General features: G+C 42.2%; 1 protein-coding gene across 7 annotated transcripts in view; it reads left to right on the forward strand.

Annotated features, from left to right (window-relative positions):
* amotl1 (angiomotin like 1) overlaps positions 1-24,086 on the forward strand; it is a 237,087-nt gene that overhangs the window by 8,267 nt on the left and 204,734 nt on the right. For all 7 annotated transcript variants that reach the window (XM_072577833.1, XR_011961546.1, XM_072577834.1 and 4 more), the window contains 2 exons: positions 2,176-2,296; positions 18,489-18,539. In XM_072577833.1, the coding sequence (XP_072433934.1) occupies positions 2,203-2,296; positions 18,489-18,539 (145 nt within the window). In that variant the 5' untranslated portion in view covers positions 2,176-2,202. Of the gene's footprint in view, positions 1-2,175; positions 2,297-18,488; positions 18,540-24,086 lie in introns of those variants that run through there.

The raw sequence follows: 24,086 nt of genomic DNA on the forward strand, positions 1-24,086 counted from the left end.
CTTTGTCAGCAAACTTAGGTGCTACATTCACACTCTGAATTGTTTATTTCAAAGCCTTATCCACCAACTTTGTGCTGCCCTTAAATCACTCCCTTCCTGTTGGGCTATGTGTGCCACATAAATTATCAATCAATTGCATCTAAACTAAAATTATTTTAATTGAATGTTAATAGCTCATTTTGTAGAGGCAAGTGAGCTTCTGACTTCAGGTCCCCATTTGCTTTCCTTAATATCAAAGGCTGGAATTATGATGCCTGATTTTATGGAGTGTGGAAGGGTTTTTGGCCCAAGTTGCTAGCATGAAATCCAGACCTTTGGTCTTTACATGATAGTGTCTCCTTCATGATGAAATCTGGTAGGCTGACCAAATCCATGTTAGAAGAAATAGTCATTCCCTAGGTCCTCCATTCTGAGCAGCACAATTTCCTGATTTGTAACTATATTCATGATAAGCATCACTTGTAAGAAAAGTTTATCACTAAAAACAATAGTGGCAGCAGAAAAATGAAAGTTCCTATAAAGAACTTAAGTAAAGTATAATAGGGCTTTAAAAAATAGCACTGGATAAAATTATTTGAAAAGGTCCAGCCTTCACACAAAACATTTTACCTACAGCAAAGTAAATGAAATGGATTTATTTGGTGAGAATGGGTTGAAATTTCAAATGGAATTCAATATCATTAAGTTTGAGGTAACATATGGGATAAACAAAAAGCAAAAACCATATTCTGAGTTCACATATGCTCAATATCATGGAATGAACAGAGATCTGAATTGATGGGTTCATGTTTAAAGCTCAATTTCCAAAAATCTTTCAATCTTAACTATGGTCAGAAGTCACATGATACCAGGTTATAGTCCAACAGCTTTATATGAAATCACAAGCTTTCAGAGCGCTGCTCCTTCATCAGGTGGAGTGATAAATGAGCAGTGCTCTGAAAGCTTGTGATTTCAAATAAACCTATTGGACTATAATTGTGACTTCTAACCTTGTGCACCCTAGTCCAACAACAATGCTTGGCAGAGGGGGCTGAGGCCTTTATGTGGCCAGTTAGAAAGCCTCAATAAGTCCAACAGTGGGCAGACTGCCCAACGCCTTATCCAAATCAAGAAAAGAGTCAGGAATCTTTGGCATTCTCTTCCCCAGAGAGAATAGTGGGACTGAATTCTAAGGTAGAGATAAAGTTAAAAATCGCATAACACCAGGTTATAGTCCAGCAGGTTTAATTGTGATCCACAATCACGTGATGAAGGAGGGGTGCTCCGAAAACTAGTGTGCTTCCAATTAAACCTGGTGTTGTGATTTTTAACTTTATACACCCCAGTCTAACACCGGCATCTCCAAATGTAGTGATAAGTAGGTACTTGGCTAATAAGGGAGTCAAACTTTATTATGGGTAGACAGAAATAGCAATTTGAGGTAACAATGATGGAGCTATTTAGAGAGGCCAAACTATATACTCCTCCTAATTCATATGCTTGTATGAATATTCCAGCAAATCTTTTCCCCATAAATTTCAGCATGACTGGCATAAGACTTTAAGCCATTAGTTTTGTTAGGCTTACACTTCTTCTTTATTTGAACATGGGCTCAACAACTGTAAGGCTCTTGTCCTCTAGAATCACTCCCATACCCAAGGAGCAGTGAAAATTTGTGCTCGGAACCTTGATATTTCCTCCCATTCCTTCTTTTCTAGCATGGAAGTGAAGTCCAAAACCATGTCAGCACTTGAGGACCGAAAATGTGATGCAGCATTTGGTTGTCATTATCCCAATTTCCACTGCAGTACAGGCACATGTCAATGTTTCAGTGCTGCAGTGGACACTCAGACAGAGGTCAGAAGATCCATGTTTGATGCTTTGACTAATACCTTTGTGGCCACAGATCTCAGTAATTTGTCATTGATAATGATATTTTGTGGGGCAAGTTTACATTAGCTGTTTCCTGAATCTCTCAGAATATCCTGAATGCCTGAAGCAGTAAAGATTGAAGTAATTTAAAAAATCATAAATATGAAATAATATAGGATAATTTGTATGAATGTGGAAAATATTAAACTGATTAACTATAAATTAACTGATAAGAGTACGGACACCTTGGACACCTAAAGGGTCTCTTTCTGTTCTGTATAACTCTATTGGATTAATGTCAGTATTGCATTTCTGTTGTTTTAGGCTGGTTTTCCTATATCAATAAAAGGCATGGAACCCTGTGAAAATTGGACGTCTACAGCTTTGAGCAACTGGTTAACCCACATTGGAATCCATCAGATTGCTGACATGCTCCTAAGTGAAGGTATGTTTATCATTAGAATCCCTATAGTGTGGAAACAGGTCATTTGGCCCAACAGGTCCACACCGACCCTCTGAAGAGTATCCCACCCAGACCCATTTCCCTCCACCAATACTCTACATTTCTGACTAACGTACCTTAACTATACATCCCTAAACATTTATGGGCAATTTAGCTTGCCCAATTCACCTAACCTCCACCTCTTTGGACTGTGGAAGGAAACTGGTGCACCTGGAGGACACCCACGCAGACATTGGAAAAATGTGCAAATTCCACACAGTCTCCTAAGGCTAGAATCAAACCTGGGTCCCTGGTGCTTTGAGGCAGCAGTGCTCACCACTGAACCAGCATGCTTCTGCGGTCATGCTACTTTATCAGTGCAGGAATATGGCAAACCTGACATTCACTCAGAGTGCAATTGTGCCACTTCAGTATCTTCCCACATTTGCTGGCTATCTGTCAATAGTAGGAGCTTACTGTCATGCACAAAGGAATATCCAGTGAAACTCTGACAACATCCCAGTGGGCTCCAGTGGAATGAAATCTTAATTTCAGGAAGGGCTTGCTGCTCCTATGGCTGCTTCCCTCAATGACCTCCTCCTGAATGGTGCCCATACCCTGACACTCCAGCACTCACTATAATTTGCTGCTTAGCTGCTGGCCATCTGATTGAACTAGCAGCTCTCGACAAGCAGGCAGCCCTTATCAATATCACAGCTACACTTAGTGGCAGACACTTAATTGGCTATCACAACTAAATACAGTCCCAAACCCCAACATTCACTGAGGTGTGCTCATATTGCATCCTGCCATGTTTGGTTACAGTGTAGACGGGCAGGAGGCTGGAAGGACACAGCAAGCCAGGCTGCATCTGAAGGTGGAGAACTCAACACTTTGGGCATAACCCTTCTTTAGGAATGGAGGTGGGGGTAGAGGGAGCTGTAGATAGAGAGGGAGGGGTTATGAGTTGGGAGACGGCCAGAATGGTGAGGTAGTGATAGGTGAATACAGGTGGTGGTTACGACTTGGTCGTTGGGAGGAGTAAACCGAGTTGGTAGCTGGAAGGAAAGGTCAGTAGGAAGAATGGAAGGGATGAGGCAGGGCTGGAGATGGGTTCAGGGAATGAGTCAAAGGTCATTTGAAATTGGAGAACTCAATGTTGAGTCCTCTGGGCTGTAGGCTGCTGTAGGTTTTGTTCCTCTAATCTGTGGTCTGATTTGTGGTGTGATTGAGGAGACTGAGGATGGACATGTTGGAGAGGAAGTAGGAAGGGGAATTGAAATGGATGGTGACCGGGAAATCAAGCTGGCCCTTATGGGCCCGGCTGAGATGCTCGGCCAAACATTCCCTTAGTTTGTTTGGTCTCACTGATGTAGAGAAGACCACATCTGGAGCACCGGATGCAGCAAACTAGGTTGTAGGAAAAGCAGGTGAACCTCTGTTTCACCTGGAAGGACAGTTTGGAGCCCTGGATGAGGTGAGGGAGGTGGTGTGCCACCAGGTTTTGTATCTTTTACAATTGCCAGGAAATATACGGGGGGGGGGGGGGGGGAGAGAGGGGGAGAGGAGGCAGGTTGGTGGAGAGAGTGGCACAAACAAAGGAGTGATGAAGAGAATAGTCCTTTCAGAAGACAGACCATTGGGGAGGGGAAGATGTTCTTGGTGGTGGTGTCCAGTTGGAATTGGCGAAAGTGTTTGAGAATGATCTGTTGGATGCAGAGGCTAATGGGGTGGAAAGTGAGGACAATGGGACCCTGTCTTTTCTATGTTTTGGGGGTATTGTTTAGAGCAGTGGAATGGGGAATACAGAAGGTGCAGTGGAGGGCTGTCTGGATGACTGAAGGGGAAAAGCATGTTGTTTAAAACAGGTGGACATCTAGGATGCTTGGGAGTGAAATTTGTCCTCATCAGAACAGCTGTGATGGACATGGAGGAATTGGGAAAATGCAGTGGAGTTTTTGCATGTTGTGGGTGGGAGAAGGTGTGATCCAGGTAGTTATGGGATCTGTGGGTTTATAGTGAATGTCAGTGCGTAAACTGTCACAGGAGATGGAAACTGAGAGGTCGGGGGGGGGTTGGTGGTGGTGGTGGTGGTGGAAGGAAGATATCCAAGATAGACCAAGTGAATTTGAGGGCAGGATGGAAGGTGTTGACGAAGTCGATGAATGAATTGCTCCAGTTCAGCCTGAGTGCAGGATGCAGCACCAGTTCCGTCATTGATGCAGCAGAAGAAGATCTGGGGAAAGTACCTGTGTATGTGCAGAAGAGGGACTGTTCAACGTAGCTGAGAAAGAGGTAGGCGTAGCTGGGGCTGATATGAGCTCCCATGCCAATTCCTGGATTTGGAGGAAATTGAGGGTGAAGAGTAATTTGGAAAAGCAGGGAAGGTATTGGTGGAGGGGGACTGGATGGATCCGTTGAAGAGGAAGAAACTCTCCAATGCCCATAGACTGTCATTGTGGAGAATGGACATGTATAAGGACTGCACGTCTATAGTGAAGATGAAGCACTGGGAACCAGGGAACTGGATGTTTCCAAAGAGTGGAGGGTGTGGTTGGTCTCCTGGATGTAGATGGACAGTACCTGGACCAAGGGGAAAGAATGGTGTCAAGGTGGGAAGAAGTGAGTTTGGTGGGGCAGGAGCATGTGGAGACAATGGGTCAGCTGGGGATCTTTTGGGAACAGGGAGAACCAGGCAGAGTTTGGCTTCAGTGACAGGGCACCTGCAAAGTTCACAAATTTCCAGCCATGAAATTATTTCTATTATTTCCTCCATGAAGTCTGCCACTCCGTAGCAAAGTCTCTCTGATACCAGGACAGGGATTGGTTTAGGGGATGAGGGCACATTGTCACACCAAGATTGGATAATGTGTTAAACCTTCATTGGTAACCCTGCTTTCAGTTACAGATCAATACTTTCAACAACCTCCAGGAAAACAAGCTGTTGTTCCATGTATGGCTGGCGCCCTTAACTATTTGGTGTCTCAGCATGTGGAGGATTTAGTGGAGTCCATAATCTATATGGCAGTGGTATCAACATTGCTGAAAGATATTATTACTGAAGCCACAAAAATCTTGCAACAAGACCCTAATTCAGTGTCAAACGAGACACACTAACACTGGTGCAGTGTATCAATGCCATCCACAAGAATCTCACAGAAGTTGGAGGTTTTCTCCACCATCATCTGTGGTCTATGATAATAATTCTTACATGAACTATCCAATAAATTCAGAAATTGCAGGTGAACATATCATATATTTACTTTGGCTGGGCCACTAAAGTCCTTTAATTGAGTCAAATCGCAAATCTGTCTTCCAGCAAACCATTTCCTGAATGGTCCGTTGTTTTGCATTTGTTCCTGCATTGAGTATATGAATCTGTGTAGATCCTGCTAACTATACAGGCACCGCTGTCTGAAGTAGTAATGGTAATTTGAAATGTATCTTTGTAGCATATTCTTTCCTCTCTAGTTGCCTTTATTTGAAAGCCTGATACAATCAGTAAGCCTTTTCCGGTGCTCCAACCAGCTCCTGGAATTGATCCTGGTGACATTGCCTTGTTCAGCCAACAGTTCTGACTCATGTGAATTGACACATCTACCATCTGAAGGAAATTGCACTTCTTTTCTGCTCTTGACTCTTATAATCATTATTCTGTGTTGCGAACAGGACTCGCAGATGGTATGTTGCCTCCAGGGTGACAGGGTCAAGAGATGTCTTGGATCAAGTCTACAGGATTATTAAGGGGGAGGGTGAGCAACCAAAGTCATTGTACACATTGGTAACAATGGCACAGTTAAGAAAAGGGATGAGGACCTGAGAGAGAACATAGTGAGTTAGGGTGGAAGCTAAAAGGCAGGACGAGCAAAGTAATAATCTCAGGATTACTATCGGTGCCACAGGCTAATGAGGCTAGGAAAAAACAGCAAGTGCAGCTGAACACGTGGCTGCAGTGCTGGTGTAGGATGGAGAGCTACATCCTACATGGGTGTGGACCATTTGGGATACCTCCTGGGGAAGGTGGGACCTGTACAAGGATGGGTTGCACCTGAACTGGAGAGGTACCAATATCCTGGACGAGAGGTTTGCTAGAGCTCTTTGTATTTAATCTAGTTGGCAGGGGGGTGGGAACCAGAGCTATGGATCTGAGGATGGAGTGGCTAGAGTACAGCCAGATAGAGCATGCAGTGAGGAGGGATAGACACTTGATAGGGCAAATTTGCAGTCAGTATAATGTGTTGAGGTGAGTCAATTTTAACACCACTAGTATCAGGAATAAGGGTGATGAACTTAGAGCATGGATCAGTACTTGGAACTATGATGTGGCCATTATGGAGACTTGGATATCACGGAGGTAGGAATGATTGGATGTTCCAGGGTTTAGATGGTTCAAAACAAATCGGGAAGGAGGTAGAAGAGGTTTCCTTTGTCAAGGGCTTTCTGATGAAGGGCTTATGACTGAAATGTCAATTCTCCTGCTACTCGAATGCTGCCTTGCTTATGCTTGTGATGAGCAAAATATTGGACAGGATTCTGAGAGACAGGATTTATGATTACTTGGAAAACCACAGGTTGATTAGAGATAGTCACTGTGGCTTTGTGAGGTCAGGTCATGCCTCTCCAGCCTTATTGAATTTTTTGAGGATGTGACAAAACACATTGACAAAGAGAACAGTGGATGTGGTGTACATGGATTTTAGAAAGGTGTTTGGTAAGGTTCCCCATAGTAGGCTCATTCAGAAAGTAAGTGTGGGATATAGGGAAGTTTTGCTGTCTGGATACAGAATTTGATGGCCCATAGAAGGCAGAGCATGGTAGTAAATTTGGGCGGCACGGTGGCACAGTGGTTAGCACTGCTGCCTCACAGCACCAGAGACCTGGGTTCAATTCCCACCTCAGGCGACTGACTGTGTAGAGTTTGCACGTTCTCCCCGTGTCTGCGTGGGTTTCCTCCGGGTGCTCCGGTTTCCTCCCACGGTCCAAAGATGTGCAGGTCAGGTGAATTGGCCATGCTAAATTGCTCATAGTGTTAGGTAAGGGGCAAATGTAGGGGTATGGGTGGGTTGCGCTTCGGCGGGGCGGTGTGGACTTGTTGGGCCGAAGGGCCTGTTTCCACACTAAGTAATCTAATCTAATCTAATCTAAATGGTAGTATTCAGCCTGGAGCTCAGTGACCAGTGGTGTTCTGCAGGGATCTATTCTGGGACCTCTGCTCTTTGTGATTTTTACATTTTCTCATCCAAATCATTTGTAAGGATGGATTAGTAAGTTTGCCAATGAGATGAAGGTTGGTGGAGTGATGGATAGTTTGCATGGCTGTTAAGGGTTACAATGGGACATTGACAAGATGGCAGAACTGGGTTGATAAGTGGCAGATGGAGTTCAACCTGGAAAAGTGTGAAGTGATTCATTTTGAAAGGTCAAATTTAAATGCAGATTACAGGGTTAAAAGCAGTCTGCATTCTTGGCAGTGAGGAGGAACAGCGGGATCTTGGGGTCTACATCCATAGATCCCTCAAAGTTGCCACCCAAGTTGATCGGGTTGTTAAGAAGGTGTATGATGTCAGAGTCCTCGAGATGTACAGCATGGAAATAGACCCTTTGGTCTAACTCTCCCATACTGACCAGATATTCTAACCTAACCTAGTCACATTTGCCAGCATTTGGTCCTCTAATCCTCCCTATACAAATACCCATCCAGAAGCCTTTTAAATGCTGCAATCGTACCAGCCTCCACCACTTCCTCTGGCAGGTCATTCCATACACGTACCTCTGCGTGAAAAAGTTGCCCCTTAGGTCCCTTTTTATATCTTTCCCATCTCACCCTAAACCTGTGCCCTCTAGTTCTGGACACCCCCACACCAGGGAAAAGACCTTGTCCCTCATGATTTTATAAACCTCGATAAGGTCATCCCTCAGCCTCCGACGCTCCAGGAAAAACAGTCCCAGTCTAATAGGCCTCTCCCTAGAGTTCAAATCCTCCAACCCTGGCAACATTCTTGTAAACCTTTTCTGAACCCTTCCAAGATTCACAACATCTTTCTGATAGGATGGAGACAGGAACTGCATGCAATATTCCAAAACTGGCCTAACCAATGTCCTGTACAGCCATAACATGACGTCTTAACTCTGATACTCAGTGCTCTGACCAATAAAGGAAAGTATACTAAACATCTTTGTTACTAAACTGTCCATCTGTGACTCCGCTGTCAAGGAACTATGAACATACACTTCAAGGTTGCTTTACTTAGCATACTTTCCCAAGACTCTATATCATTAAGTGGATAAATCCTGCCCTTTCCAAAATGCAGCACCTCACATTTATCTAAATTAAACTCCATCTGCCACTCCTCGGCCCATTGACCCATCTGATCAAGATCCCATTATACTCTGAGGTAACATTTTCTTCGCTGTCCACCACACCTCCAATTTTGGTGTTATCTGCAAACCTGCTAACTGTGTTCACATCCAAATCATTTACATAAATGACTAAAAGTAGTGGATCCTCCCACCGATCCTTGTGGCACATCACTGGTTACAGGCCTCCAGTCTGAAAAGTAACCCTCTGTCTTCTACATTTAAGTCAGTTTTGTATCCAAGTGGCTAGTTCAACCTGTATTCCATAAGATCTAACCAGTCTTCCATGAGGAACCCTGTGAAACTCCTTACTGAAGTCCATTTAGATTACGTCCACTGCTCTGCCCTCGTCAATCCTCCTGGTTGTTTCTTCAAAAAACTCAATCAAGTTCATAATCCTGAGACAGTATATTCCTATTAGGATGAAAGGAAAGGCAGATGAAAGAAAAGATGTAGGGAATGCTGGATAGCTAGATAAATTGAGGTTTTGGTTAAGAAAAAAAAAGCATATGTCAGGTATAGACAGGAGAGATCGAGTGAATCCTTAGCAGAGTATAAAGGCAGTAGGAGTATACTTAAGAGGTAAATCAGCAGGACAAAAAGGGGACATGATAGCTGTGGCAATTAGGGTTAAGGTGCATTCAAAGTGCTATTATAAATTCATTAAGGACAAAAGGTTAACTAGGGAGAGAATAAGGCGCATCAAAGGTCAGAAAGGCAGCCTATATGTGGAGCTGCAGGAGATGGGGGATACTAAATGAGTACTTTGCATCAGTGTTTACTGTGGAGAAGGACATGGAAGATATAGAATGTGGGGAATTGGATGGTGACACATTCAAAAAATGTCCATATTACAGAGGAGGAGGTGCTGGATATCTTGAAACACAAAAATAGATAATTCCCCAGGACCTGATCAGGTGTACCCTAGAACACTCTGTGAAGCTAGGGAAGTGATTGCTGGGCTCCTTGCTGAGATATTTGTGTCATTGATTATCACAGATGAGGTGCTGGAAAACTGGAGGTTAGTGAATATCGTGCCACTATTTAAGAAAGGTGTGAAGGAAAAGCCAAGTAACCCTTCACCACCACCCTTTGTGACAATTCTGTACCAAATGGTTAGTTCTCCCTGTATTCTGTAAAATCTAAGCAGTCCACCATGAAGAACCTTGTTGAACACCTGACTGAAGTGTCCTCAATAATCCTTCTGGTTACTACTTCAAAAAACACAATCAGGTGTATTGGCTTTCATTAGCAGGGGATTGCGTTTAAGAAACATGAGGTTATACTGCAGCACTATAGTGCCATAGTTAGACCATACTTGGAATATTGTGTTCAGTTCTGGTTGCCTCATTATAGGAAGGATGTAGAAGGTTTACAGAGTGCACAGGAGATTTACCAGGATGCTGCCTCAACTGGAGGGCATGGCTTATGAAAAAAGCTTGAGGGAGCCAGGGTTTTCTCTTTGCAGTGAAAAAGAGAGAGGTGACTTGATAGAGGTGTACCAGATGATGAGAGGCATAGATAGTCAATAGTCAGGTACTTTTTCCCAGGGCAGAAATGGTTATCACAAGGAAGCATAATTTTAATGTGATTGGAGGAAGGTTCAGAGGAGATGTCAGGGGTTTTTTTTTGAGTGGTGGGTGCATGGAATGCAGTGATAGTAGAGTCAGATACATTGGGGACATTTAAACAACTCTCTTAGATAGGCACATGTATGATTTGTAAATTGAAGGGTATGGAGGATAGTTTGATCTTAGAGTAGGATAAAAGGTCAGCACAACAGGGCCTGTACTGTTCTAAGTATTGGAAATATGGTCACCTCTTCTGTGGATGTTAAAAGTCCCATGGCACTATTTTGAAGAAGAGTAAGAAAGCTACATCTAGCATGCTTTCGAATTTTTATCCTTAAATAATTGCACAAGAAACAGCTTAGTAGTTACGTTCACGTTACTTTTTGTAAGGGATTACTGTATGCAAATTGGTTGTAATTCCTACACTACAACAATGTCAATACCTAAAATTTATCATATTTGTGGCAAAGTGTATTGTGGTGTTCTGCATTTGTTAAAGAAACTTTTTGCATGCAAATCTTTCTTTTTAAATTTAGTTTCCTATTTTTAACTCCTAATATTCAACAAGTTTGTTTGTCCAATATCTTTTAAATTTTAACAGTTGAAGTGTAGGCAATATTCTTGTAAGCAAGTGATACCTGCGGAACTGTACATTGTTGGCACTTCTGGGACAGAGAGGAGTGAATTGTATAGAAATAAAAATTATCTCCCAAATATTATCTAAATATTTACTGTGAAATTTAGCACACTTGTTCAGTGGCTGTGACTGGTATCACTTTCCTACTAATGGTCAATGGCAACATATTCTTGTTTATTTGTATTTTTGTGGAGCTACAGAGTTCAATCTTCACAACCACTTCATTGCTCACTCATGAAATAAGATGTATTGGGACCAAAAGGAGATTGAAATAAACTCCATAGAGGCCAGAATCCTGTTAGCAAGTCACCCTTCATTTACAGGTGGAGAGTCCTTGACACTGATTAGGCTTACTCAGAGCCAGCTCTGAGTGAACAGAAACTCTGACAATCCTGTTTGTATCTGTTAGCCAGGGCTCACTGTTGGACCAGAGTAATAGCCCCCATCAGAGAACTCATATTCTGTGAGATCCACATGGCTTGCATTGTTAGAGGCACTACAGAGATTAAAATGGAATACTGTGTTTGCATTGTCTTTCTAGGTGGCAGCAATTTTTTTGCATCGACATTTTTTCCTATGCAAGTATCAGACATACCATGTTAAAGGCACAAAAAACATTTGTCAATTATTTGGCATTTATTTCAATTATGAAAGCAACATTCAGAAAAGCAAATGGAGGATATTTCAGCTATTTGTTTTTTGAGAAAACAGTCTCTCAATATCCAATCTATGGTCCTAGTCATAGAGATGTACAGCATGGAAATAGACCCTTCAGTCCAACCCGTCCATGCTGACCAGATCTCCCAACCCAATCTAGTCCCACCTGCCAGCACCTGGCCCATATCCCTCCAAACCCTTCCTATTCATATACCCATCCAAATAACTCTTGAATATTGCAATTTTACCAGCCTCCACCACGTCCTCTGGCAGCTCATTCCATACATGTACCACCCTCTAAGTGAAAAAGTTGCCCCTTAGGTCTCTTTTTATATCTTTCCCCTCTCACCCTAAACCTATGCCCTCTAGTTCTGGACTCCCTGACACCAGGGAAAAGGCTTTGTCTATTTATCCTATCTATGCCCCTCATAATTTTGTAAACCTCTATAAGATCACCCCTCAGCCTCCAACGCTCCAGGGAAAACAGCCCCAGCCTGTTGAGCCTCTCCCTGTAGCTCAGATCCACCAACCCTGGCAACATCCTTGTAAATCTTTTCTGAATCCTTTCAAGTTTCACTTTCCAATAGGAAGGAGACCAGAATTGCACGCAATATTCCAACAGTGGCCTAACCAATGTCCTGTACAGCCATAACATGACCTCCCAATTCCTGTACTCAATATTCTGATCAATAAAGGAAAGCAGAAATATGTAGATAGTTGTTTTTTTTTCTGGATGTGGGCATCACACAGATGGCCAGCATTTGTCTATCCCTAGTTACCTTTGAGAAGGTGGTGGTGAGCTGCCCTCTTGAAATACTGCAGCATACCTGCTGTGGGTGACCCGCTATGCCATTAGGGAGAGAATTCCAGGATTTTGACCCAACAACATTAAAGGAACAACAATATATTTGCAAGTCAGGATGGTGAGTGGCTTGGAGGGGAACTTGAAGGTGATGGTCTTCCCATATATCTGCTGCCTGCCCTTGTCCTTCTAGATGAAATTGGTGGGTTTAGAAGGTGCTGTTTGAGGATCTTTGGTGAATTTCTACAGTGCATCTTGTCGAGAGTACACATTGCTGCTACTAAGCATCGGTGGTGGAGGGAGTGGATGCTTGAAGATGTACTGCCAAAAAGCGGGCTGCTTTGTCCTGGATGATGTCAAGCTTCTAGAGTCTTCCTGGGCCTGTGCTCATCGAGGCAAGTGGGGAGTATTCCATCTCAACTCCTGACTTGTGCCTTGTAGAGGGTGGATAGGCTTTAGGGAGTCAGGAGATGACTGACTTGCCGCAGTATTCTTAGCGTCTGACCTGCTCTAATAGCCATTGTTTTTATGTAGTGAGTCCAGTTAAGTTTCTAGTCAATTGGGATTTGTCCTAATTTTTGTATAGAGGACATATTTGGGCAATTTTCCCCATTGTCAGGAAGATGCCAGTGTTATAACTGTACTGGTTAGGGGAGTGGCAAGTTCTGGAGCATAAATCTTCAGTACTATTGCCAGAATATTGGCAGGGCCCATAGCCTTTGCAGTATCCAGTTTCTCTAACTGTTTCTTGACATTACTTGGACTGAATCAAATTAGCTGAAGACTGGTATCTGTAAGGCTGGGGACTACTGGTGGAGGCCAAGATGGATCATCCATTCACCTCTTCTGGATAAAGATTGCTGCAAAAGCTTCAGCCTTATTTTTTTGCACTGATGTGACTGGCTCTGCCAACAGCAAAGATGGCGACATTTGTGGAGCGTCCTCCTCCAGTGAATTATTTAATTGCTCACCACCATTCACAACTGGATGTGGTAGGACTCCAGAGATCAGATCAGGTTGTGGGATTGCTTAGCTCTATCACTTGTTAGAGTTTTGAGAAGATTTGTAGCTCAGGTTGACATTCTGGATATAGGTTTGCTTGCTGATCTGGAAGGTTCATTTTCAGACGTTTCATCACCATACTAGGTAACATCTTCAGTGAGTCTCCAGACGAAGCTTTGTCCAGAAGTTCACTGAAGATGTTACCTATTATGGTGATAAAACATCTGAAAATGAACCTTTTTTAGCTCAGTGAGTAAACCTATATCCACTGGCACTTGTTGCTTATGCTGTTTAGTATGTAAATAGTCCTTGTTGGCATCTTCAAGAGGTTGAAATTTCATCTTCAGGTATATCCATTGCTGTGTCTGGCATACTGTCTGACACTCTCCATTGAACCAGGGTTGATCATGTGGTTACAAATTGTGCTGGAGTACAATTCTGCTATAGTTGATAACCCACAGTGCCTCATGGATGTTCAGTTGTGAGCTATTAGATCTGTTGAAGGTCTGCCCCATTTAGCATGGTGATAGTGCCACGCAACACATAAGGACTGTGCGGTGGTCACTCTTACCAGTACTGTTATGAACAGATGCTTCTGCAGCTAGCAGGTTGGTAAGGATGAGGTCACGTATGTTTTTCCCTCTTGTTGGTTCCCTCACCACTCGTTATAGACCCAGCCTAGCAGCTGTCGTTTAGGACCTGATCGGCCAAATCCGTAGTACTGCTGCCGAGCCACTTTTGGTGGAGGACATTGAAATCCTCCAGCCAGAGTACGTTTTGTGCCCTTGCCATCCTCTGTGCTTCCTCCAAGTCTTGTTCAGCATGGAGGAATATCGATCCAGCAACTGAGGGAGGAAGGTGCGCTGTAATCAGCAGGAAGTTTTCCTTGCCCATTTTTAACCTGAAGCCATGAGACTTGAGGTGCAGAGTCAATGTTGAGAACTCCCAGGGCAACTCCCTCCTGATTGTATGCCACTGTGCCGCCACCTCTGCTGGGTCTGTCCGGCCAGTGGACAGGACATATCCATGGATGGTGATGGTGGTGTCTGGAACATTGTAAGGTATGATTTCGTGAGCTTGACTATGTCAGGCTGTTGCTTGACTAGTCTTTGAGACAGCTGTCTCCATTCTGGCACTAACCCTGAGAATGTTAGTAAGGACAACTTTGCAGGGTTGATATGGTTATTTCTGCCATTGCCTTTTCTGGTGCCTTGATCGATGCCAAGTAGTCCATCTGGTTTAATTTATTTGAGACTTTGTAGTGAATCGTACAACTGAATGGTTTGCTAGATCATTTCAGAGGGCAATTAAAGAGTCCCATGTAGCCAGACTAGTCGAGGAAAGCAGATTTCTTTCCCTGACAGAGTTTAGTGAACCAGATAGGCTTTTCTGTCAATCTACCATGATTTTCTGGTCCTAAATAAATCTGGGATTAATAATCTAATTTTTACTGAATTCCAATGCCATCATCTGCCATGATGGATTTGAACTAGATCTCCTGAACATTACTTGGATCTCTGGATAATAAGTCTAACGATAATACCACAAGGCCATTGCCTACCCCATACATCATGATGACCTCAATGGTCATGTGTTAGTGTTCTGCTGAGAGTTTAGACTGTAATGCTCAGAGCCTTCTACTCCATAGCCTTACTATCTTGTACAATATAAAAAAAAGTAGTCAGAGTCCTAAAACACAGAAAAATACTCTTCAGCTCTTGCATAACAAACTACATCTTGTCTGCTTTCTGTGGCTACGGTGGATGAAAACATTAGTGACGGGCTGTTGCAGCAGCAGTGGTGGCATAGTACACCCTGTCTGTGTTCCTCATGGCCATGGCAGATGGGCGTCAGCGTTGGTGACTTGGTGGTTTCACACTTTCTCCTGGCAATGATGCAATCTCTTCAGTGGCAGTGATATGGCAGGGCATCAGCTATATATGGGAGGGGGGGGGGGGGAGGTTCTGGTCCAATCCTCCTTGCAGTGGTATCAGTGTAGCAGCTTTGGCGGTGGCAGTACATTGGGTCCAGCCTGGGAATCCTTGCGGCAGCAATAAGGGGGCTGCTGCAATGGTAGAGGCGCTGTTCCTCCTTCCTATGGCAACCTTAGGATTGGTTTTGGCAGCGGTGTTCTGGAGCCTCTTCAGAAACCCATGAGATGTGAAGGGAACAAACTATAAACTTTGTCTTAATTACAGAAAATATTTTTTAAAAATAATTAAAATGGCACTGGAATACTGTGACTTAAATACTTTTCACTGTATTTTCTAAATACAAGTGACAATAAATTACTATTCTATCAAACTAGCTCCACTAGTCACCTTTGACTGGCCTTACCTCTACTTTTTTGGATGCTCCCACATAAACCTCCACTTCCTTGTTGATCAAAAATCTAACTCCATTTTGAATATATTTAATGACCCAGCTTTCACTGCTCTCTGTGGAATACATTTACAAAGACTAACTCTGAGGAAAGAAATCTCTTCTCATGTCTGTTTTAATGGGAGACTTTGTTTTATCGAACTGCCCACTAGTCCTAGATCCCTCCAAAAAGAAAAGCGTTATCACAGAATCTACCCTATCTATCTTGAAATATTACGTGTTGCACAAGATCACCTCTTATTCCTCTAAAGTGTAATAAATATAAGCTCATATCTTTACCTTACCTCACTAGATAAATCCCTTATCCCAGGAATTAGTCGAGTGAACTTTTGCTGAATATATTCCAATGCATGTGAACTGCAATATAGTCTCATCATTACCATGTACAATTGTAATAAGACTTCCCTACTTTTATGCTCCATTCCATTTGCATTAAAAAAAATGATTTGCTTTCCTTATTATTTGCTGTACCTGCATTCTGATCTTATCTAATTCATGTGCAAGGAAACCCAGATTCCCTCTGTACGGCAGTAGTTTGGAGTCACTCCCTATTGAAATAATATTCTGCATTTCTATTCTTCCAGCCAAATGGAGCACATTCACATTTTCCCATGTTATATTCTATCTGGCAATTTCTTACTCAGTTACTTAACCTGTCTATATCCCTTTGCAAATTTTTAAATAAACTCCAAACCATTTGTTTTCCTCCTTTTTTGCATTATGAGCAAATTTGGCTACAATAAAGTTTAATTGTTTTAGCCAAATCATTGATATGGATTATAACAATCTTGTTTAAGAGGCTGAGGACTTATCATATTAGTACTCCACTGGGAACAGTTGACCAAGTTGAAAATGATCCGTTCATCCCAACTCCGTTTTCAGTTAATTTGCCAATTTTCTATCCAAACTCCAAACTACTATCCAATTCTCTATTCCTGATGAAGGGCTTTTGCCTGGAATGTCAATTTTACTGCTCCTCAGATGCTGCCTGAACTGCTGTGCTTTTCCAGCACCCACTCTAATCTAATCTAGACTCTGGTTTCCGGCATCTGCAGTCATTGTTTTTACCTAATTCTCTATCCACATCAATATATCATCCTAAAACAAAGGTTATAGGGGGTACTAGGAAAGCATCTGAGACCATTGGTTGGGGTATTAGGTGGAAGGACATGTAGTGGCATAGAAAACCTGCAGGGTTCGGGAGGGTTAAGAGAAGGAGGACTTTGATGTTTACTTATAACTGGGACTAGGTCCCAAAACACTGAGGCAGACCTTGTGACCAGCCTGCCTTGGTGCATATCAATCTCTGTTTCTGCCTCCAAACTCTTTGCCAGTTGGCTGGTTTGACAGAAGTCCACTTGTGATCCTCCAGCTCACAACTGTTCCCCTCGCCCACTTTCCTTTCTTCCCCCATGTTGAAAATCGTCTTTGCACATTCTCCTCTAGTGGATTAGGTGAGCTGGGAGTTTTTCTGACTCTTACTGCTCAACTTAAGGTAAAAATCCAAGACATTATCTCTTTTTCTCTCCAAATATGTTGTCTGACCTGCAGAGTTTTCCAGCAATTTTTGATTTTACTTAATTACTTTTGAACTGTAGTCACTGTCATAATGTATGCATATTTAACATATAAGCTATTATACCAAGAATCCTTTTGACTTCAATAATTTAGCAAGGGGCTTAACATCTTGGTTCAGTGGTTAGCTCTGCTGCCTCACAGCACCAGGGACCTAGTTTCAATTCCATCCTCAGGTGTGTGTGCAGTTTGTATATTCTCCCTGTGTCTCCGTAAGTTTCTTCCAGGTGCTCTCATTTTCTCCCACAATCCAAAGATGTGTAAGTTAGGTAAATTGGCCATTCTAAATGTGCAGGGTTACACTGCATTGGGATGGGTCTGGGCAGGATGCTGTTTGCAGGGTCAGTGTAGACTCAATGGAGCAAATGGCCTGCTTCCACACTGTAGGGATTCTAAGAAGTTATTCTTGAATTTTTAATTGATTTTGTGTTTTGTTTTTGCCTGAGATGAGACTTTTATTTTGCAATGTATGCATTCCTTTTTTTTCGGGCATCCACATGTATGTATCAGCTAAGCAGAAAAGCTAGCAATTCAATCCTTTGTTAACATGACACCAAAACTCAAGCAGTCACTCAATTTTCCCAGTCTTCTCATTTTGGCATATCCTTGAAGACATGCAATCAGTAGTTCAGCACATGGAAAACTTGGTTGTGTCATGAAGTTGGGTCACAATCTGCTAATGCTCCAGTATAATGCAAAATCCAGAGGCAAGGCCTATTTCCACTGGTCCTGAGGCATATTTAGTACCCTCACTAGGGGCAAGCAGCCATACCTATTATACCGCCTACTTAGTACTACTTGAGCTCCAATCCAAACTACATTAATTAGTAGGTTGCTGTCAATATCTGTGGCGCTCTCAAGAGAGCCGTTGATCAAATTTCTCCATCAAGGTACAAGGAAGCGAGAAAGGTTCAAGAATTCTTAATTTGCCTTTGTCAAACACCAATCAATGTTATTTTGAAAGATTCACAAGATAACTGGGTATTATAAAATTCACACATTGTAAAAAGCTCACAATACTACAGTGTAATAGCTATGCTGATGTTTTCAAAACTTGTCTTATATATTTTCAAAGTAATGTGAAACTGCACAATACACTGCTGCCTTATTGAGACAAGATTGCACTCAAGAAAACCGACATGATTTGGTTTCAGTAATGTTGTCATAAGACAAATGTTGGAAGAAAACTTATCATAGTGTTTTTTTCCTCAGAAAATATTCCCTCCAACCCGGTTCCTGCTCCAATGGATGACAATGATATAGGTGAGATATTTGTTATTAAAACACTAAGTCATTGATAACACCATTTATTCTGAGGCAACAATTATTACAGAATTTTGCAGGTTTGCACTGATTAAAATAATATTCAAAGCTTGGCAGTAAATGTGTTTAGAAAATTGATAAGCTGTTGAATGTGAATTGTTAACAAGTAATAAGTGAATAGTAATTTAACAGAGGATTGTAAATGTCATAAACTGTGAAAATAGGAAGAATTAGTAAGAATTAGCTTGTAACTGTAAACCTAGTTCTAAACATAAAGACAATTTTAGCACAGGAGTAAATTACTGGAGGATTAAAATATAATTCTGTTTTATTATTTCTTGAATGTACATCTACAGGAACCTCACCGCAAAAAAATAGTAAATATGTAGTACTAAGACACAGAGATTTGCCATGATTAAAAGCTCTCCATCCCACCAAAAATGCAGACAGTATTGAGAACTGGAAGTTCCACTCCAACGGATGTTCAAGCTGAGGAAGGACACCTTGCCTCTGGCCAAGGTCCACTGAGCCACTTCTCGGCAGAGTACCTCCACTCCAGCATAGAACTAGGAAGTGCACGAAAACATGGTAGGAGGGAGGGAAAGAACATAGAACAATACAGCACAGAACAGGCCCTTCGGCCCACGATGTTGTGCTGAACTTCTAACCTAGATTAAGCACCCATCCATGTACCTATCCAAATGCCGCTTAAAGGTCGCCAATTATTCTGACTCTACCACTCCCACGGGCAGTGCATTCCATGCCCCCACCACCCTCTGGGTAAAGATCCCACCCCTGACATCTCCCCTATACCTTCCACCCTTCACCTTAAATTTATGTCCCCTTGTAACACTCTGTTGTACCCGGGGAAAAAGTTTCTGACTGTCTACTCTATCTATTCCTCTGATCATCTTATAAACCTCTATCAAGTCACCCCTCATCCTTCGCCGTTCCAACGAGAAAAGGCCGAGAACTCTCAACCTATCCTCGTACGACCTATTCTCCATTCCAGGCAACATCCTGGTAAATCTTCTCTGCACCCTCTCCAAAGCTTCCACATCTTTCCTAAAGTGAGGCGACCAGAACTGCACACAGTACTCCAAATGTGGCCTAACCAAAGTCCTGTACAGCTGCAACATCACTTCACGACTCTTGAATTCAATCCCTCTGCTAATGAACGATAATACTCCATAGGCCTTCTTACAAACTCTATCCACCTGAGTGGCAACCTTCAAAGATCTATGTACGTAGACCCCAAGATCCCTCTGTTCCTCCACCTGACTAAGAACCCTACCATTAACCCTGTATTCCGCATTCTTATTTGTTCTTCCAAAATGGACAACTTCACACTTGGCAGGGTTGAACTCCATCTGCCACTCCTCAGCCCAGCTCTGCATCATATCTAAGTCCCTCTGCAGCCGACAACAGCCCTCCTCACTGTCCATAACTCCACCTATCTTCGTATCATCTGCAAATTTACTGACCCACCCTTCGACTCCCTCATCTAAGTCAGTAATAAAAATTACAAACAGCAGAGGACCCAGAACTGATCCCTGCGGAACTCCACTTGTAACGGCTCCAGGCTGAATATTTACCATCTACCACCACTCTCTGCCTTCGACCGGTTAGCCAGTTTTCTATCCAATTGGCCAAATTTCCCTCTATCCTCTCCAAGAAAATCTATTGAGAGCACAATGTTGGCATTGTGAAAAATACCTGTACATCATTATTACTTTGCATCTAAAGTTGCTTGGTGTTAACTGTCATGTGTTTGTGAGGTTCTATGTCAACATTAAATGCACCTTCGAACCATCTGGCAGCTTTTCTTGACCACAGATGAGCTCCATTAATGCAAGTCTGCACTGAGACCCTACTGCACTGTCTGGAAGCAGGAGTAACAGTGTATATACATAACATTTTTGGGTCATGCTGACACACTTGACCCCCCTTGTTCAACATTTCTAATGTTTCACTCCTTTTTTTGTAAAGGTATGATGTCAAGAGAGGATAGATACAGAGACAGTCAATGCTGTAGGATGGCCAGGGAATAAGCAACCTCTGTGTTCTACATTTGCATGGGCCTGTGACTAATGTTCTTTCCCATTGTTGCAATGTCCACCCTTACAAGTCAAGTCACTTACCCCACCCACTCCAAGTGCAGTCTCAGCCATTATTTTATAGGTCTGGTATGTCCTGCTTTTTGTTTGCTGTTTCTGTTCTACTCAAACACAGGGACTGATAGCTAGAAATGTCACATTACCAAGACAAGAAACCATAAACAATATCTCAACATGGAATATTCTGATACTGCCGATTTCAAGTGTGGAGCTGGAAAAAACACAACAGGTCAAGCAGCATCAGAGGAGCAGGGGAGTCAAAGTTTCAGGTCCGAATCTTTCAGCAGGACCTCTGATGCTTTTGAACTGCTGTGATTTATCCAGCTCCACACTTTATCGACTCTGCCTTTCTAGCATCTGCAGTCCTCACTATGTCCAACATTGTCTGACACTGTACTTGTGCAAAGGGGTAATAGACAATGCAGGGAACATCTTTTGATACATTTTCTGCGTAGTGACAGTTTGCCATTAGTAGAAAATGACTCTTATAGAAATCATAGAATTCTAACAGTGTGGAAGCAGATCATACCAACCCTCTGAAGAAAATCTCATCCAGTCCCATGTCTCACCCTATACCTGCATTCTCCAGGGCTAATCTATCTAACCTACACATCCCTGGACACTATATGGGCAATTTAAAATGGCCAATCCATCCAATTAACATGTCTTTGGACTGTGAAAAGAAACCCACACAGACATGGGAAGAATGTGCAAACTCCACACAGACAGTCCCCAAGGATGGAATTGAACCTGGTTCCTTGGCACTGTGAGGCAACAATGCTAACTGTGCCACCCTGCCAGGCTGATTGATCATAGATTATTAATTGAAATAAAAATAAGTGTTTCCATTAATTGGCAGACCAGCAGTAACAACACCAGCTCAATGAATTCCTGCACCTGCAGCACGATTGGAAGAATAGGTAAAATAAACAGTCTCTGTACTAAAGTCATACTAAATGGTGGCCTTTTGGCACTGCTGCCTAACAATAATCAGGGAATCTGGTTTTATTCCAGCCTTGGGGACTGTCTGTGTGGAGTTTGCACATTTTTCCATGTCTGTGTGGGTTTCCATTCAGTCTAAAGATGTGTAAGTTGGATGGATTGGCCATGCTGAATTGCCTCTTAATATCCAAGATTGTGCAGGCTAGGTGGTTTAGCTATGGGAAATGCAGGGTAGTGGTGGGTTCTGGATGGGATGCTGTTTAGAGGGTTGGCGCAGACTTGATGTTCTGAATAGCTTCTATGATAAAGGCAAAAACTGAAGTGCTGATAATGTGAATTTAAAAACAGAAAATGCTAGAAATACACAATAGGTCAGGCAACATCTGCGGAGAGACAGCAACAGTTCAAGTTTCAACTGGATAACACATCAGAACTGTCCTGGTAGAGCTGTTCTGTGTGTTTTGACTTAGCTGTACAGATTGGGGTCAGTTAAGAGTTGTGAATATCTTTTAAACTGAACATGCACAATTACTTAACTTTGTCAAATTTCCCTTTACCTTTTTTTGTGATTTATAAATTTCGATCTTTGGCAAGCATAAACATAATGTAAAGTTTTAAAGTTGAAACTAAAACATTGAGAAATTGACCCAACAAACATAATGCATTTACATAAGCCCAGAACTCTTGGGTTGATGGGAATCAAGGTCCAGGATCTTGAGGCCCCAAGGAATACACAGAAAATACTCATTTATTTAATTAGTTTCTTGGAAGTGCTGTTAATTGTCTAACCCTGCCACACTTAAAATGACTTTCATTAGAGTCACAAATTAGATCCGATATAATAGTGACAAATGTAAACAATCCATTTTCATCATCCTTGATCTGTCTGCAGCCTTTGACTTAACTGGCTACACTGTCTCACCATCCTCCCATGAATAGTTGCACTGCAAACTATCAAACATAGCTGGACTTTCACCTACAATGGTTTATCATTTTCCTGCACATTACCTCTGTAATCCCCTCCTGTTTCTCAGCTACTTTCTGATCTGCTGCAAGTAACTTATCCCCTGACTCCCCAAAGCCTGTCCATCTCTTACAAGGCACAACTCAGGAGTGAGATGGAATATGCTCCAATTGCCTGAGATTCCAATAATAGTGGTGAAACTTGACACATTCCAGGACAAAACAGCCTGCTTGATCTGCACCAAATTCACAAACATCCAGTCCCTCCACCACTGACATTCAGTGTATACAATCTACAGGATGTGCTGCAAAAGTTCACCAAGGCTCTTAGACAACATCTTCCAAACCCACAACCTCCTCCATCCTGAAGGACAAGGGCAGCAGATGAGTGAGAACACCACCACCTGCAAGTTTCCCTCCAAGCCATCCTGACTTGGAAATTCCTTCACTGTTGTTGGGTAAAAATCCTGGATTTCCCTCCTCATTTACAGCACATGGACAACAGTGGTTTAAGAAGGCAGCTCACTACCACTTTCTCAAGGGTGACTAAGGATGGGTAATAAATGCTGGCCCATCTAGTGATATCCACATCCTGTGAATGAATTTTTTTAAAACTGTCTAAAAACAGTGTTGATTTTCACAAGAGAACAATTTACATTTATGTCCATGCCTTAGTAACCCACCTGATATTTCAAACACTTTGTAGCCTTTGAAGATTTTGTGAAATGTAATCGGTGTTGTAAATTACCAAACAGAACAACAAATTGGAGCACAGAAAGCTCCCACAAATTGTAATGAGACATTGACCTAATCATTTGATTTTGTGACATTAATTGTGGAATATATATTGGCCAGGGGACCAGGAATAACTCCCTTGATTTTCTTTGAAATAGAGCCACTGTTTTTTATATATCCAGGTGAGAGATCCTCCAACAGACAAGTGTACTACCGATAAGTTCATTTGTACTCCTCCATTGTTGCTTCTACTCTGACTGCTTGTCTGATATTCAATATTGGATGGATGAAAAATTTGGGGAGACTGAAACCATTGTCTTCCTAAATTCTCTACCAAAAACTTAACTCCACAGCTACTCACCGGAATCCTCTCCCTGCAATTGTCGGAGGTTCATTTTAGATTAATGGATTACTGCTTTAAAAGCTATCTTGACATTTCTTTAAAGTTTAAAAATCGCACAACATCAGGTTATAGTCCAACAGGTTTATTCGGAAGTACTAGCTTTCAGAGCACTGCTCTTTCATTAGGTAACTCGTGGGGCAGAATCATAAGATCCAGAATTTATAGCAAAAGATCACAGTGTCATGCAATTTAAATAATATATTGAACAAACATAGGTTGCTTTTAAGTCTTTTTCATCTTCTAGAATGGGTTGCAGGTTTCAGTTCATTAATTTGTAAATTCCAGAACTTCTTTTAAGTCACATTCTCAAGATAACTTCAGGTTTTATCAAAAAAAGTGACATCTCAGCTCAGACAATGTATTAAAGATGTGAGATTAGAGTCTGTC

Source organism: Chiloscyllium punctatum, chromosome 9 (assembly GCF_047496795.1).
Source record: "Chiloscyllium punctatum isolate Juve2018m chromosome 9, sChiPun1.3, whole genome shotgun sequence".
Classification (NCBI taxonomy): domain Eukaryota; kingdom Metazoa; phylum Chordata; class Chondrichthyes; order Orectolobiformes; family Hemiscylliidae; genus Chiloscyllium; species Chiloscyllium punctatum.